This window comes from Orycteropus afer, unplaced genomic scaffold, assembly GCF_000298275.1.
Source record: "Orycteropus afer afer isolate SDZICR_OR568_19922 unplaced genomic scaffold, OryAfe1.0 scaffold00010, whole genome shotgun sequence".
Taxonomy (NCBI): domain Eukaryota; kingdom Metazoa; phylum Chordata; class Mammalia; order Tubulidentata; family Orycteropodidae; genus Orycteropus; species Orycteropus afer.
This window is the reverse complement of record NW_006921597.1, coordinates 3,782,134-3,800,268: the sequence shown is the minus strand read 5'-3', so window position 1 is coordinate 3,800,268 and position 18,135 is coordinate 3,782,134. Positions and strand designations below refer to the sequence as shown.

At 42.5% G+C, this 18,135-nt stretch overlaps 1 protein-coding gene across 1 annotated transcript in view; it reads left to right on the top strand.

Moving 5' to 3' along the window:
* The window catches only part of HAO2 (hydroxyacid oxidase 2), a 65,687-nt gene extending 49,916 nt beyond the window's left edge, over window positions 1-15,771 (top strand). Inside the window, exon 7 of the mRNA XM_042782051.1 lies at window positions 15,506-15,771. Within this exon, the coding sequence (XP_042637985.1) occupies window positions 15,506-15,771 (266 nt within the window). The remainder of the gene's footprint in view (window positions 1-15,505) is intronic.
* The last annotated feature ends 2,364 nt before the right edge of the window (window positions 15,772-18,135 follow it).

Sequence of the window (18,135 nt, the reverse complement as noted above, 5' to 3'; positions counted from 1 at the left end):
GTAGTGCTTTGCTTATCTGAGGTCTCTTTCCTTTCCATATAAAGTTAGTGATCATTTTTTCCATATCCCTAAAGAATGTTGATGGGATCTGGATTGGGACAGAACAGTGATTTTTATTGGAATGTATATGTTTAAGTACAAACTTCATGTTTCATATGAACTCTGAATGACTGATCATTTGACTATATAAATCAGATATTCAATAAACTGTTTCTATTTGGATTATGGCAAAAAAAAAAAGATATAATGGCAAGTAAAAAATAGGCAGTTTCTAGACTAATGAAGCTCATGCTAGCAGAAAAATATTTATATACAAAGCTAACAATTATTATGTTCTCTCCCTTTTTTTTCCCAAATAAAACTAGCTATTTATTTTATTACAAATATGATATTGTTTATACTCAATATAATTTTACATTGATGGAACTGGAGTATATATGCTATTTTGCAAACTGCTTTTTTTCATTCAACCATGGGCCATTTAGATCTTCCATCTTAAAGAACATAGATGTATATCAATGCCACCATAAATTTCCTTGTTTATACATTTTTCTGCCATTATCTGATCATTCTTTAAAATTAATTTCTAGAAATGGCTTTGCTCGATAAAGTATGTAAACCTTAAAATATTCAGATATTTTGTCAAATTTGTATCAATTTATGCTTCCACAAATAGCATATCTCTCTCCCCACATTTTCACCAACACTTGCTAATTTCAGTTATTTTAATACTTGCTAAATTAGTTGTAGTTTTCAAACTGAGTTCAGTGAAGGGATAATACTCTTTAAGTAATTTGTGTGAAATCCCCAAGGAGAGAAGACAGCTGGTTGAGAGGGTATGACTATCTAACTTGCTTTTTTTCTAACAGAGTTTCAGATCCAATAGGGTGGCATAAAGCGATATCACTTTATTGTTTTTATTTGCTCTCTTTTGACTATGTGTGACACTGAATTCAAGATTATGTGTAATAGTGAAAATATATGAAATCACTTAAATACCCAATGATAAAGAAATAGTTAAGAGGTTTCTGTTGTGGTTGTTAAGTGCCATCGAGTTTTGATGCACAGTAGCCTCCTGTGAAAGAGTAGAACTGCCTCATAGGGTTCTAGGCTGTTTGGCTGCTAACCAGAAGGTGGACAGTTCAAATCCACTAGCTGTTCAGTGGGAGGAAGATGAGGCAATCTACTTGCGGAAAGATTTATAGCCTTGGAAACCTAGTGGGGGTCACTATGAATTGGAATTGACTCGATGGTAGTGTTTTTTGTTTGTTTGTTTAAATACTTATGGGAGCACAACTCCAGGTCTTTTTTCTGTGCTGGTGGTGGAAGAAGGGAGTTGAACCACCACCAGCATTTCAGTTAGCAACCAAGCATTTAATGATTGTGCACCAAGGATTTATGGTACGTTTATATGATGAAACTAGATAAAACATCTGTGAGAACCTTCAGATGATTGAATACAAAGACTGAGATCAGAAAAATCCAGTCTCCGGTACAGTAGGCCATCAAAGATATTTGTCATTAAGAGTTAAATGAACATTACCAAGGTCTCAATCAGGCAGTTCTTACCAAAAGCCTTGATTCCAGGCTTTGAAGTAAATAAAAGAATGCTTTTTTGTTATAGAAGGAATGCACAGCCAAGGCTTCTTCTGTCATAGGTGCTATGATCAACTCTAGTAATCAGTTCAACATCTTAATTGCATCACAGCTGAATGGCTGTGCCCTTTGTACTCTGACATTAGATCAAGCCTTAATCCTTCCCTCATTGAGCCCCTCATTGGCAAAGAATCCAATTTATTAAAGGGGCAGCTGATGAGTCTGCTTTATATTTTTGAAGTAGGAGATTTAGATCTTCTTGCTCATAGGAACATGAATATCACTCATTCATTCACCCTTGATTTATCCATTTATCCAGTGTCTATTAAATGCCTACGGGCTAAGCATTTGGTGTGATACAAAGGTAAACAAGACATGAATCCTGTTCTCAGAGCTAATTATCAACATATTTGCCAAGTACAGCCATATTTTTAACTAGCATCAAAAGTTAGGAAGCAGGTTACCGTCTGGCTTTAGTGTTTAGCTATCAGCATTCCAAATAACAGGTCCTAATGAAGGCCTCTACCAATCTACACTGAGTTCACATTTCTACTAGATTCTCTGGAATTGCAAGAGCTCTAAACCAACCCTCTTACGTTTTAGGTGAAGGATCTGAGACCTAGTGAGATTCAGTGACAAACCCAAGGCCACATGACAAGTTGGTGATAGAATCAAGACCTGAATCCAGCTCTCTCCTTAGTATCCCTTAGGATTTCACTCAGATGTCCCCAGAGAGGGCACCTGACTGAAGCTTTGTAATGCTAGGCTCTGCTTGTGCTCAGTCACTGGATCAATATTCCACCACTGCCTGAGAATCCCTCTGTATTCATTTTCTATTGCTATGTAACAAATCGCCCAAATCTTAGCAGCTTAAGACAACACGTATTTATTATCTTAGCCTCTGTGTGTCAGGAATCCAGGCACAACTTAGTAGGGTCCTGTGATGGTTATGTTTGTATGTCAACTTGGCTAGGCCTGGTTGAGTGGCTGGGCAACTGGATGTAGTATTCCCAATGACGAGACTGGTAATCAACTCCATGGTGGGATCTACCACAAGCAGCTGAGTAGCTGCCTTTGGGTATGTGGTCTGCTTCCTGTATATAAGGAGAAGCTTTGAGAATAGTCTCTAGCCTATGGCACGCTTGGACCCTGCATGTAGCTGTGTCATTGCTCAGCAGTCTGCCATGCTCTGCCGAACTTGGGACTTACAATGGACTTAAGTTAATGGCCTGCCATGTGGTTTGGTAACATCGGTACTGTGCCATTTCACTTGTAAACCTTGGGGCTTCTCAGCCTCAGCAGCCAGCAGCTGTCTGAGTGAAGAAACGCCTCTAGCTTCAGTGGGCCGGGAGCAGGAGGCAAAGCTGGACCACAACGTTGAGGGGCTTTCACCCAGCCCCTAGAGCCTGGCACTTTGAACTTGGACTTAAAGCCTCCAAATTGTAAGACTAAACTCCTGTTTGTTAAGGCCATCCCATTTTTTGTCAGAGCAGCCCTAGGTAACCAGAACAGGTCCTCTGCCAAGGTCTCTCACAGGCTGCCATCATCAAGATGTTGACAAGGGCTGGGATCTCATATGAAGGCTCAATTGGGGATATACCTGCTTCCAAACTCACTTACATGATTGTTGGCAGCATTCACTTCCTTAAAGGCTATTGGACTGAGGGCCTCAGTGCCTCACTGACTTCTGGCCAGAGGCTGCCCTCAGCTTCTTGCCTTCTGGTTGTCTTGACATAGCAGCTTACTTCATCAAAGGCAACAAGAGAAAGTCTGCTAGCAAGATGAAAGTCATGATCTTTTCTAATCAACTGATGGAAGTGACATCCTCTTACCTTTTCCATATTATATTGCTTAAGAGCAAGTCATTAGATTCATCCCACACCCAAAAGAAAGGGATTGGACAAATGTGTAAATGCAAGGAGATGTGGATCACTGGAGTCACCTTAGAGGCTGACTACCACATAATTGTTACCAGCCTCTGGGTCACACACCTGAATGGTATCTATGTGGCCTCTCCCCCAAGATAACTGGCAGGGAGAGTAGGAGATGGAAGATAGGGAAGAGTCACCTAGTATTATAACTTTTTCTTTCCTCATTCACAAGACCTTGCTGGGAAAGGCTGCCCAGTTGTTCTCATAAAACCAATAAGCTGTGGTCCTCCCCTTCTCTGTATGGTGGAGTCTTGACTTAGGACAACTGGCTCATTAAGCACACTTCCAGTATCTGGGAACCCATTCATTCCCATCCTTTATATAGGAAGAAAACTGCTTCTCCTTGGCATGCTACTCTGACCAAGGCAATAATCCCAGCCTCTCATTAATATGGGATGCCTTCCAGTACCTTCTTTTTTGTTCTCACTGCTCTCTTCTATTTCCTCTTGTGATTAGTCCAAAAAAGTTTTCATGAGCACTAAGACATTCGAGAATCATTGATTGTTCACTCATTCTTTCATTTATTTATCCACTCGTCAGAAGGTGAGAGCTTAAGTCATTCAGTCAAACATTAAACAATTTTTTAAATACATTTTATTGAAATGTAATTTATGTACAGTGAAATACACAAAACTAAAGTGACATGGGCCAATGCATTTTGTTGTTGTTGCAGTGTTCCCTTCCCTCCCCTCCCACCCCGGCAACCAACAAAGAAAGTTTCCCTCCATATATAAACCTTTCCTTGACCCTCCACAACAACGAGCTAATACTATATTTGTCCTTCTGTGATTGACTTATTTCACTTAGCATAATGTCCTCCAAGTTCATCCATATTATGCAGGGTTTTGCAGACTCTACATTATTCTTTAGTGCTGCATAGCATCCCACTATGTGTATGTACCATAGTTTGGTCAACCACTCTTCCACTATAAATCTTGTAGATAAGTCCCTTGCCAGATATGTAATTATTGGCAAATATGAATTTGTTGCTGTCATTTTTGTTATGTGCTTTTTCATAGTGTCAATTTCTTTCTTCCATATAATTTTTTATGCTGAACTCATTTTGTTTATGGATCATATTATCACTTCCTTCATTGCTATTGTTTTAATATTTGCTGAATATTTGTACTGGTACTCTTTTTTGATGTGAAGGTTTATCATTTTTCTTTGATGTTACCCTGTGATTTATAGTTTTCTTCCCAAGTTTAGAACAGTCCATTCTATGCTGTAATTGTTTTGAATTCCCTACCATCTAGAAGTTCTGTAATGACACATTTTTTGCCTCTTTTTGGTTGATAGTTGTCCTCATTTGTCAATTGATGTTTCCAGTTCCCTGTTTACAACCTTGTAGGCTTATTTACTTTGGATACTTCCATAACTGGGTTGGTTTCTGGGTTATATCATCATGTGTGGGAGCTCTGGTAGCATAGTGGCTAAGGCACTTGACTTCTAACCAGAAGGGTGGTGGTTCAAACCCACCAGCCACTCCTCGGAAGGAAGGTTGGGCAATCCTACTTCCGTAGTGATACTGCCTCGGAAACCCAAGGAGGGGTCGCTATGAGTCGGGGCCGACTCGACGGCACATAACAACAACAACAACATCATCATGTGTGTTGATGGTCAGTTGTTGTTGGCTATTGTTGCTTCTCTGTTCAAAGGACTCCCCTTAGCATCTCTTGTAAGGTTGGTCTGGTTTCAACAAGTTACCTTAATTTTTGGTTATCTGGAAATGTCCTAATTTCACCATCATATTTGAGGGACGATTTTGCTGGGTACATAATTCTTGGTTGGAAATTTTTCTCTTTCAGTGTTTTATATATACCATCTTCTCACCATCATGGTTTCTGTTGAGAAATCTGAGCTTAGTCTTATTGGATGCCCCTTGTAGGTAACTTTTAGTTTTTCCCGTGCTGTTCTCATGATTCATTCTTTGTGTTTGGTTTTGGTGAGTTTGATGATGATATGTCTGGGTGATTTTCTTTCAAGGTCTATCCTGTTTGGGGTTCATTGGACTTCTTGAATGGATATATTCTCGTCTTTCATCATACCAGGAAAATTCTCTTCCAACAAAGCTTTGACAATTTTCTCTGTGGTTTTATTTGTCTCTTACTGTTCTGGAATTCTGATGACATGTAGGTTATTCCTTTTGATGGTATACCACATGAACCTTAGGCTTTCTTCATTTTGTTTTGATCTTTTTTTTTCTGATATATCCCTTTTCAAAAAGTGTTCAGGTATTTGACTTCAATTTCCCTAATTCTGTCTTCCATTGATTCAATTCTGCTCCTTTGCCCATTCAATGTCTTATTTATTTCTGAAAATTTAGTATTAATCTTCTGTATTTCTGTGTGTGGATTTTGTATCATTTCTAATTTTTCATTTATTTTGTCATTTTGTTCTTGTATTGTCTTTCAAAATTGTTCTAGGGTTTTCTCTGTGTTTTCCTTCATCTTCAATTCATTGAAGATACCTAAATATAATTCTTTTGAATTCCTTATCAGGGAGTTCCAATGCTGCATTTTCCTCAGATATGTGTTTTTGGTCTGTATTTTGGTCCCTTGTTTCTCTTGCTTTATCTTGCTTCTTTGTGTGGACCGTGATGCTCTGTTGTCTCCAAGGCATTGTGACATTTTTGTGTTTACCATCGCTTGTAAACATTCAAAATGGCTGCACCCTCGGTCACTTTAAATATCCAAAATGGCTGCCATGTGTAAGCAATCAAAATGGCTGCACCCTCCTGACAGTGGAAAGTCCACAGCTCAGGTTGTCTCCCTCCTTGTTGTTTCCCTTCCTAGTCATAGGCCACCAGTGCAGTTGTCCCTGCAGCCCTTGGTGACCAGGGCTGATCTTTAGGTCAATTCTTAGGTCCCAACAGCTCTGGTAACATAGTGCCTAAGGCACTTGACTGCTAACCAGAAGGCTGGTAGTTCAAACCCACCAGCCACTCTTAGGAAGGAAGATGGGCCAACCTACTTCCGTAGTGATACTGCCTCAGAAACCCAAGGAGGGGTCGCTATGAGTCAGGTCTGACTCAACCACACATAACAATAACCACAACAACACTTGGAAATATTCAGGCTGTTGGTCCTGTCAGAGTAGTTTACAGTCCACAGCTCCACCCTCTCTCTGTACTCACTGTTTTCATTCAGGTTTTTCCACTAGTTGGTGCCTAATCCACATCTATATAGTTCCTTTCAAAGCTCAGGGTTCCGGGATTATCTTCTGTATCTCTTTCAATTGGTTTTTCTTGTCTTTGTTGAAGAGGGTCTGTGCCATTTGTCTGCCTATTTCTCCATCTTACTGGAAGTCCAAACATTAAACAATTTTTAACATCTACTTTGTGCTAGGCACTGTGTTCAATGCTAGGAATTAAACAATAAAGGAAGCAGTCCATTTTAAAAAATACTAAAACAACAAACATTGACCCCACAGGATAACAAATCTTTTTACTGAGCTACTCATGGCATGGGAGCTCTGGTAGCATAGTGCCTAAGGCACTTGACTGCTAATCCAGAAGGCTGGTGGTTCAAACCCACCAGCCACTCCTCGGAAGGAAGGTTGGGCAATCTACTTCCGTAGTGATACTGCCTCGGAAACCCAAGGAGGGGTCACTATGAGTCGGGTCCAACTCCATAGTACATAACAACAAACAACAACAACTCATGGCAAAACTTCTTGAAGGTTTTATTGTGCTTTGTTTTTTGCATTCACTGCATTTACATCTTTTGATTTGTTCTTCTACACACTTCGATTGGACTTGCAAGCCTCTATCCATGGAAACTGTCATTGATAGGTTATTTATGAATTTGATGTTGCCAAAACTAATGGTCAATTCTTGGGCTCATTGTATTTGATGCTTTAGTAGGATTCAACACTGATGACTACCATCTTTTTCTTGAAATACTTTATTTGATTTTCTCAATTCCATAAACCAAAACCAGACCCACTGCCACTGAGTCTGTTCCAACTCATGGTGACACTATATGTTTCAGAGAATTTTCAATGGTGGTGATATTACAAAGGTAGATTGCCAAGTTCTTCTCCAGTAGTGCCCCTGGATAGATTCAAACCACCAACCTTTTGGTTAGCTTGTTGTTGTTGTTATGTGCCATGGAGTCAGACCTGACTCACAGCGACCCCTCCTTGGGTTTCCGAGGCAGTATCACTATGGAAGTAGATTGCCACATCTTCCCTCCGAGGAGTGGCTGGTGGGTTTGAACCACCAGCCTTCTGATTAGCAGTCAAATGCCTTAGGCACTATGCTACCAGAGCTCCCTTTTGGTTAGCAGTGGACTACAAACCTTTTGTGCCACCCAGGTATCTGACAATGCCATAATTCTCTGATTTTCCTCCTCCTTCTCACCACTCATGCTCACTCTCCTTAGCTCACTTTCACTAGCTTCTCCTCCTCTGTTCAATATCTATATGTTAGTATGTCTGTGCCAGGATTCATTACTGAGACTTTTTCTTTTACTCATGAACACTCTTACCATAGTTGATTATATCCATTCCTGGACTTTAAAAATCATCATATGCCTCTCTTAGCAAACTGTGGCACAAGGAACATAATTGTTCTAAAGCAACCAAGGAGTTTAACAAACTCACCAGGAATAGGTATCCTCCTCTTCCAAGCAGAAGGAACTGTACTCTATATCAGCTCACAGAGGAAGCAGTGGCTTCTTTCTCCAAGCAAAAGGGAAAGTTTCCCATGAGGTCTAAAAACTGCAGGTGCTAGGCAGTTGACTTTCCCATACAACTCTTACAAACAGTTAGTGTTCCAAATCTAGACTGACACATACTGCCTGTGTATTCCTCCATTGACAAAACTATTTTTTATACAAAAATAGAGTAAAGGAGGCCAGTGTCCCTCCACTGGAATGCAGACTCACACTGAGGGTCTGTTACAGCTACAACAAAAGCTTCAACTGATACCATGAGGAGGGAGCTTTGGATCTGGGATGGTTCCACCTTGAGACAAGGGTGCCAGGACTTTATATTCTATCAAGCACCAATCACTGGATGCAGGAAGCCCTATGGAGGGAATGTTACCTTGAGAAAGGTGGCTCTCTTTGCCTGAAGGAAATTCCCAGAGATACTAGCTGAAAGCTATCAGTCTCCAATATGCTTAGTTGCTGGAGGAATGAGTGTCCCAGTCCTGAATGGGATGGGGGAATCTCTATGATATACTATAGCATTCACTACAGCAGGCAAAGATATATGATGCATTTAAGTGGTCCCAGTTAGGGCTCCATAGGTCTGAGCAAGACTAAGTGCCTTTAACTAGTGCTGATTGATGGCATCAGAGAAGAAACTGCTACAGTCTGGTGCGCAGAGTTTAACTTTCCTAAGCAAGTGTGTTTGAGGCATTGGGAGTCGGATCCCAAGTAGGAAGAGGAGGATGTCCACAACCGTGTGTGTGTTGGTGTGGTGGGAGCTGAATAGGGTGTCAGACCCAATCATTTGTACGGCACTATTCCCATCAATTTCAGAAAACATTCAAGTGCATATGTTTACCAAGATAGACCATATAAAATAAAAACTAAACCCATTGCCATTGAGTCAGTAATGATTCATTGTGATACTATATATACTGGACCATAAAACAAGTTTCAATAAATATCAAAGATGCCAAATCATGCCGAGTATATTCTGACTACAATGGTATTTTAATTAGAACTCAATAAGATACCTAGAAAAAAAAAAAAAAAAAACAGTTTTTCAGAAATTAAGCAACATACATCAAAGAAGAAATCCCAAGGAAAATTAGAAAATATTTTCACTTTAATTATAATAAAAACACAACACATCAAAATTTTTGATGTATCTAATGCAGTGCTTAGTGAGGAATTTATAGCTTTAAATGTTTGTATTAGATCACAGGAAATGTGTAAAATCAATTGTCTAAGCTTTCAGAATGAACCTAGAAAAAGAAGAGTCAATTAAATCCAAAATAAACACAAGAATCAAATAACAAAAATAAGAGAAATTATATGGTATTTACATACATAGAGTACCCCTCAGCCATAAAGAGAAATGAAGTCCTGATGCATGCCACACATAGATAAACCTGAAAATATGCTGAATGAAATAAGTCAGTCACAAAAAGACAAATACTGCATGATCTCACTTGGATGAAATAAAAACCTGTTGTCATCGAGTTAATTCCAACTCAGATAGTTGGACAGAGTAGAACTGACTCATAGGGTTTCAAAAGCTATAATTTTTATGGCAGCAGACTGCCACATCTTTCTCCCACTGGTAGGTTCAACCTGCCAACCTTTCAGTTCACTGCCAAGCACGTTAACTACTGCACCACCAAGGCTCCTTCAATGCTATGAATTGCTTAATGTGGCACTTTTGTTGTTGTTATTTGCCGTCAAGTCGGACCCGACTCACAGCGACCCCTCCTTGGGTTTCCAAAGCAGTATCACTATGGAAGTAGATTGTCCCATCTTCCTTCTGAGGAGTGGCTGGTGGGTTTGAACCGCCAGCCTTCTGGTTAGCAGTCAAGTGCTTTAGGCACTATGCTTCCAGAGCCATAGTATTTGTAACCCTCATCAGATGACTGGGTGTACCTATGCAAATGAGATGGCAAGGGGATTGGACAGATTGCTAATAAAGTAAATAAGGTGCAGGACACCCTCATGGGGGTGAAACCATGCAAATAAGGTATATTGAACCCTAACAAAGGGATTGGAGTTTTGTCATCTCACTCGGCTTAAAGGGAGAGAGGGAAAGAGAGAGTATCTGTAACACAGAAGACAGTGAGAGATGAGAGTGCAGCAGTAGCAAGAATGGTATCAGCGTGAGATGGCAGGAACCACGAGTCCAACATGAAACAGCCAAGGTGGTGCTTGGCAATCAACACCCCTAAGAGTTGTAACACTTATCCAAGAAGGTCCTGCAGCAGGGCTCAGCAGCAAAGGGCAAGAAGAAGCTGTCCTTATCGAAGAATTGAATCCTTAGTGGTTCCTGTTACTTCCAAGTTGATCTCAATCGTGAGTTGTACCCTGTTACTTCCCTAATAAAGCACTTAAGTTTAAGTAGGTTTCTGAGTTCTGTGAGACATTGCAGTGAATTACTAAACCCAAAGACAGGAGGAAGAGTACCAGGGGGGTAGGGACAGTGCGGGGGCCAGGGGTAGTTGATGTTAGGGATGATGCAGTGGTGACACAGCAGTTTGGAAAAGTCGGCCATTTGGGACATCTTTAACTTCCGCCTCATAAGAACCAGTTTTGTGCTGATCTTTATTAAAGAAATTGTTCATTTAGCTTCTTAAGCAAATCTATTGTTGTTGTTGTTGTTATGTGCTGTTGAGTCGGACCCAACTCATAGCGACCCCTCCTTGGGTTTCTGAGGCAGTATCACTACGGAAGTAGATTCCCCAACCTTCCTTCTGAGAAGTGGCTGGTGGGTTTGAACTGCCAGCCTTCTGGTTAGCAGTCATGTGCCTTAGGCACTAAGCAAATCTATAGAAACCAAAAATTATTGTTGGTTACCAAGGGTGAGAGGGAGAGGGAAAGGAGGAGTCTTTACTTGGGGGGTACTGAGTTTACATTAATAGTGATGAAGTAATTTGGAAAAGGATAGAGAGACTGTTTAGACAACTTGAAGAATATTGTCAATGTCTGTAAAAATGGTATGGTGGGGGCATCTGATCTCCTCTGACTTCACAAGGGGGAAGGAATATTAAGATCAACAGCATCAGCCCAAGGCTGATTACTATAAGGCAGAGGTCAGACATGCTTCCTCTTCCCAACCGTTTTACCAATTCTGACACCAGCGTCCCTCCCACAGCACTGTCTACTTCTCTGCTAGGTTTGATAATTTATTGTAATGGCCACACAGAATTCACAGGTTGGGCAATCTACTTCTGTAGTGATACTGCCTCGGAAACCCAAGGAGGGATTGCTATGAGTCAGGTCTGACTCGAGGGCACATAAAAACAACACTCATGATTATGGGGTTTATTAGGGAAGTAACAGGTTATTATTCAGGATTAGAAAAGACTCACTATACACTTCTTCAGTCAGGACAACTTCTTTTCAGCTATGCCTACAAATGAACCTCTTTCTGGCCCTAGGGCTCTCATGAAATTAGACCAAACGTGGGTCCCTGCCTGGTACCCAGTCAGGTCAAAACAGTCTACATACAGAGTGATTAAGAGGACAGAAAATTATTTACTGCAAAGCAGCAATGCAAGGAGACAGGGGTCCATACCCAAATCTGACTCCCCAAATGGTTGTCGGGTTAGAGTTTTTATAAGTTCCAGGAGAGGGGGTTATACATATTCATAAAAACTTCAGGAATTTGAGTGTGAATTAGTTGAGGATTAGCTGAAATATCCTTTGCCTCAGTTTAAAAGGACAGTCGATTTTTAATGCTGTGCACTTGTGTACCAGATGAGTCACATGGGCTTCCTGTCATCAGCTGATGGGGACTTGGGCAGAGGGGAGAATGTCAGTTCCCAGCAACTTTGTTCCTGTTTGTCTCACTGTGCATGTCCACAGGCCAAGGTCAATTTTCAAGTTGTCTCCTGTAACACATTAACATACTTAACACCTGTTTCTAGGGGATAACATGGAGAGAATGTGTAAATTGACCTTTCATTCCATTCAGTTCATAAGGAACTGAGTTATCATGTTTACTTATCTGCCTCCAAACAGAGGTCCTATCTGTCTTTACCAGGATGGGGTTAATAGTTGAGCTTTCATTCTATTCAGTTCTTAAGAAACTGAGTTACCTATTTACTTATCTGCCTTCAACCAGGAATGCAAGCTGAACTTTGACTCCACCTGGCTTCAATCCCCCCTTAAGTGCTTACTGATCCACATTTTTGGGGAATGGGGTGATGACTCATTCTAGCTACTTCCTGCTGACTGGGGACAAAGATGGTGGAACTCAGAAATCTTTGGTTAGTAAGTCTCTTGTAGTTTAGACAGCTCTCGAAATTTTCTGACCATAGTCCAGGGAGAAGAGGCTAGGGGTGCCTGTAGAGCAGCCTGTAATTGTGGGGGCATGAAGACAGATAAGTAGGTAGGTAGATATTGAATGCAACAAGTAAAGAGTGTTAATAACAATATGAGGTGTGTTATAATAAATAAGGATCTCAGCCACCCTAAATTGGGTAGCCAAGAGGTGAGCCAAGACAGGTCTACCTCAAAGGTGGGGTTAAATGATGTACAGTTTCTCTGTCTAGTTGCAATTTACGAATGGTACGATGAATAACCTGCTGATCTTGTTCTGTCTGTCCTGATGCATTATCTAATGAGCAACAGGTGGCATTGATGTATATATTATGTGTTACCAAGTCTAGGGCTGCCCCATTTTGAAGTACAACAGTCTGGAGAGAGGTTATTTTAGTTTGGAGTGCAGAAGTTCTATCAGAAGTAGAGTTACCTACTGACTCTAACTGAAACAGAAACATTCTGAACGAACTAGCATGAAAGACGGAGGTCGTCACAATTCCGCCCCCCCAGGCCCACAATGTTGTTGTTGTTGTTATGTGCCCAACCTTCCTTCCGAGGAGTGGCTGGTGGGTTTGAACCGCCAGCCATCTGGTTAGCAGGCAAATGTCTTAGCCACTATGCTACCAGAGCTCCCCAGGCCCACAATAGGAATTAAAATTTGTTAGGCCTGTCTTCACGAGGGTGGGGCTAATAGTTGAGCTTTCATTCTATTTAGTTCTTAAGGAACTGAGTTATCATATTTACTTATCTGCCTTCAACCTGGGATGCAGGCAATGCAGTCTGAACTTTGACTCCACCCCTGTTTCACTCACACCTCTTGGGCCAGCCCTGTTGTTGTTGTTGTTATGTGCCATCGAGTCAGACCTGACTCACAGCGACCTCTCTTTGGGTTTCCGAAGCAGTATCACTATGGAAGTAGGATTGCCCAACCTTCCTTCCGAGGAGTGGCTAGTGGGTTTGAACCGCCAGCCGTCTGGTTAATAGTCAAGTGCCTTAGCCACTATGCTACCAGAGCTATCTCTGCCCTATTTTGGCAAGTGTTACAAAGATCTTTAGCTCCACTGGTAAGTGCCCAGAGGCACCTCACGCCTCCAATAAGCCTTGGCCTGAAGGCACGGTTTTTTCACTCTGTGGGCTGGGTAGCCCACTGCCATCTCCTGCTGGTCTCCTGGTTCTGCTGCCTCTGCTGTTGTTTCTCTGCCACTGCTTCTCATTGTGTCTGGTGTCCCAGCTCTGTCTCCTGGGTCTAGAAGGTTCTAGTGCAGGGACCCTGGGTCCAAAAGACACACTCTGCTCCATCTCTTCTTCTTGGTGATAGCCAGGTCCCCCTCTCTGCTCACTTCGCTCTCCTTTTATCTATTGTAAGACAAAAGCTGTGATTCAAGCAAGGGTAGTGACTGGGGAAAGAACGGTGACTTGTCTTCACCATCTAGTAGGATGATGACTCAAGATACATCCCACCTAATCCTGCCTCATTAACATAGTGACAACTCACTCCCAAATGGCACCATAACCACAAGCATAGAGGCTAGAATTCATTTAAAAAAAATAAAAAACCTGTTTATTTTGTTGTTGTTGTTGGTAGTTTTTTTGTTTTCAATCTGAAGGAGCTCTGGTAGTATAGTGGCTATGGTATTTGGCTACTAGCCAAAAGGTTGGTGGTTTGGACCCACCAGCCGCTTCACATTAGAAAGCTGGGGCAATCTGCTTCTATAAAGATTTGCAGTCTTGGAAACCCAATGTGGGTCTCTGTGAGTCTAAGGCGACTGGATGGCAGTGGGTTTGGTTTTAGTATTGTTTAGTTTTAGTATTCTTTAGCACTTGACTGCTAACCAGAAGCCTGGTGGTTCAAACCCACCAGCCACTCCTCGGAAGGAAGATGGGGCAATCTACTTCCGTAGTGATACTGCCTCGGAAACCCAAGGAGGGGTCACTATGAATAGGGTCCAACTCGATGGCACATAACAACAACAACATTGTTTAGTTTTAGATTTCAAGTTTAAGTTCAAGGTTTCAGATTTTGGTTTAAGTTTTAAAGATTATCTCAGGACTAGAGTTTCAGGGGTAGCTCTGGTGGCATAGTGCCTAAGGCATCTGACTGTTAGCATAGTGGCTAAGGCATCAGACTGCTAACCAGAAGGCTGGTGGTTCAAACCCACCAGCCACTCCTCAGAAGGAAGGTTGGGCAATCTACTTCCGTAATGATACCGCCTTGGAAACCCCAGGAGGGGTCGCTATGAGTCGGGTCGCACTCGATGGCACATAACAGCAACAGGAGTTTCAGGGGTTCATCCAGCCCCCAAAACAAACAGAAAAAAAAACAAACTCACTGTCGTGGAGTCAGATCCAACTCATAGTGACCCCAGTGAGTCAGATCCAACTCATAGTGACCCCAGTGAGTCAGATCCAACTCATAGTGACCCCTCCTTGGGTTACCGCGGGGTATTACTAAAGAAGTAGATAGCCCAATCTGCCTTCCGAGGAGTAGCTGGTGGGTTTGTACCGCCAACCTGGTTAGCAGTCAAATGCCTCTAGCACTAAGCCACCAGAGCTCCCAGAAAGTCTATGAGAATAAAATAAGTTACGGTGTTACACCCTTCCTCTCCTCTTCTCCGCTCTCCCGCCTATACTCACGCCTTCGGAGAACACGCAGGGACGCAGCCTCTTCATCTCTGAGTGTTGCCTCATTTCAGCCTTCTCCTTTCTCTGGGCACAGAGCCTTCCGTCCCAGGGGCGCATTCTCATCTCAGGGGCGCAGCCTATTCCCCTTCTCCCCTTCCTGAGGACACCTCATCCAGGGCACAGGATTTCCTCCCCATGGACGCAAGTTCCCCTCTCCCAGGCGCAGCCTTCCCTCCTGGGAGCGCAGCCTTTGTCTCCCTGGCCTCACAATAAGCACACAGTTTCTCCCTTGGGCGAAAAGCATCCAGCACAGACGCGGCTTCCCCAGAGCAGAGGGCGGCTGCTCCAGGTGCAGTCTCCTCCCGGGGCTCAATTTCTCCTTGCTAGGGCGCAGCCTCCCAGCGCGCAGCCATTCCTGCAGACACCACGCTTTCAGAGAGGACGAGCTGACGTCCCGGGTGCATCCTCCTCTCGCAGGTGCCGCAGCCACCGAGCCCCGGAACCTGGACTCGGCCCGCCGCCCTGGCGGCAGCAGAGGACTCCGAGCTCCCGAGCTCCCGCGGAACCTCATTACCACCTGCAGCCACTTGCACCGTCTGCCCTTCCAAAACGCCCGCCACTGTCAGCGCCAGCTTCCTAGCTCAACCGGGTAATGCCCCGGGTGCCAGAGTTTTAGCCTTGTTTTAATATTATTAAGTGCTATGGAGTCTGTTGGGAGCTCTGCTAGCATAGTGCCTACGGCTACTTGACTGTTAACCAGAAGCCTGGTGGTTCAAACCCACCAGCCACTCCTCGAAAGGAAGATTGGGTTATCTACTTCCATAGTGATACTGCCTTGGAAACCCAAGGAGGGGTCGCTATGAGTCGGGTCCGACTCGGTGGCACATAACAACAACAACAACTTGGAGTCTGTTATGACTCATAGCGACCCTAAGTACAACAGAAGGAAACAATCAATACCCCATCCGGGACCATCCTCACAATCGTTGCTGTGTTTGAGCCCATTGTTGCAGCCACTGTGTCAATCCACCTCGTTGAGGGTCTTCCTCTTTTTCGTTGTCTTTCTGCTACACTAAGCATGAAGTCCTCTTCCAGGGACCGATTCCTCCTGACGACATGACCAAAGTCGCTCCTAAGGAACATTCTGGCTGCCCTTCTTCCAAGACAGATTTGTGCCTTCTTCTGGCAGTCCATAATGTATTAATAACCAACACCTTAATTCCAAGACACCAGTTCTTCGATTTTTCTTTTTCATTGTCCAGCTTTCTCATGCATATGAGGCAATTGAAAATACCCCTTGGGACTCCATTCAGCTTTCTCATGCTGATGGTTTCCCTCCTCCGGGATGATTGTTTTGTCTTTGTCCTGTCCAAGACTTAATAAAAACGTCTCTCTGGAAGCATAGTGCCTGAAGCACTTGACTGCTAACCAGAAGGCTGGCTGTTCAAACCTCAGAAGGAAGGGTGGGCAATCTATTTCTGTAGTGATAACGCCTCAGGGGTCGTCTCATGGCAAATAACAACAACTGAAAAAGAAAATAAAAGGCCACAGCTTGGGTCAGGCTAACCTTAGTCCTCAAAGGGACATCTTTCCTTCTGAACACTTCAAAAAGGTCTTGGAGCAGATTTGTCAATGCAATACGTCATTTGATTCCCTGACTGCTGCTTCCATGGGCATTGATTATGAGTACAAGTACAATGAAATCCTTGACAATTTCAATCCTTTCTCAGTTTATTGTGATGTTGCTTATTGGTCCAGTTGTTAGGATTCAGGCTTGTAGGTATATTGATACATGTAATCTGGGCTTATGAAAAATGTTTCTGTTGTTATAACTAACTACAGGGGTACTTTTATTTAAAAAATAATAATACATTTCTGCAGAAACACTGCACAAAAACTTCATTTTGGTGTCACTCCCTCTGACAGTGTTACTTAGTACAGTCCGTACCCCCTGCAACCTCCCCGCCACTGAACTGCAAAATAATGCATGTAAATTACACCTCTACTTTTAAAGTGGAGAAAGATAATAAGTACCACCATGAGCTTACGTTAGTGGTAGTTGCTCACCTTCAGAGCAAAGCATCTTCAATTCGTGAATCTGCTAAGAATGGTTTTCAGCCAAAATATGAGGCGAGTGCAGTCTTCTATAAGAAGAGCTATGCAGCACAAGACTACAAGTTTCTACTCTCATGATATTAGGCCATATAATTAAATAGCTTCCTTTCAGTGATGCTCTTCCTCCAGGAACCCAGAGCTCCTCAAGAGGAAATTGAGATTTTAAATCCATTGAATGGGAAAGTCACCTCACATAAAACTTGGTGACTGGGGCTACCACCATTGCAAACTTCTAAACTTTGCAAGATGGCAACAACATTTCAAATGGCCCTCTGAGCAAGAAGACAATGTGCTCAAGGGAATTTTTTCTCCAGATATACTAACTGCACAAGGTCTAAATTAGCAAGTTGCTCAGAGGTTTCTCCCAGTCTAGTTTAAATTCACAGATTATAGCTCCCAAACAGCTTGCATCATTTGACCAGTATCTTGTTGAAGCAAAAAAACAAGAGTCTTTCTCATACTATGTGGCCTTGAAGTTTATTTTCTTCCAGTTCTGGGAGGAATGAGATGTAACTTAAAGGTAACCATTTCTCTTTTGGGAGGAAGGTGGAGCAATAATTCTGTAGCAAATGAGATTTCAAGGTGAAGAGGCTGAACCAGAGGGTGCAGCATATAAAGTTCAACCCTGCCTTTGGGGGAGAGGAGAGCAGAACAAGAGTTGCTTCATCTGGCTTTTCACAATCTAACAGGTTAGAACTTTTTTCATTTTCTTTCCCTTCCAAGTGGTGTGGTGGGGAGATAGATTTTTGGGAAAGGGAGGGAAAAAAAAAAGAATGGAGAAAGCAAAACTGTAACAATATGACCTTTCCTTTTCATCTTCTCCAGAGTTACTCTATAATCAAATCTGCTCCTCAGTGTTTTTTTTTTTCCTGGTGAGTGTTTCTTGGTGCCCTGGTTTGGCC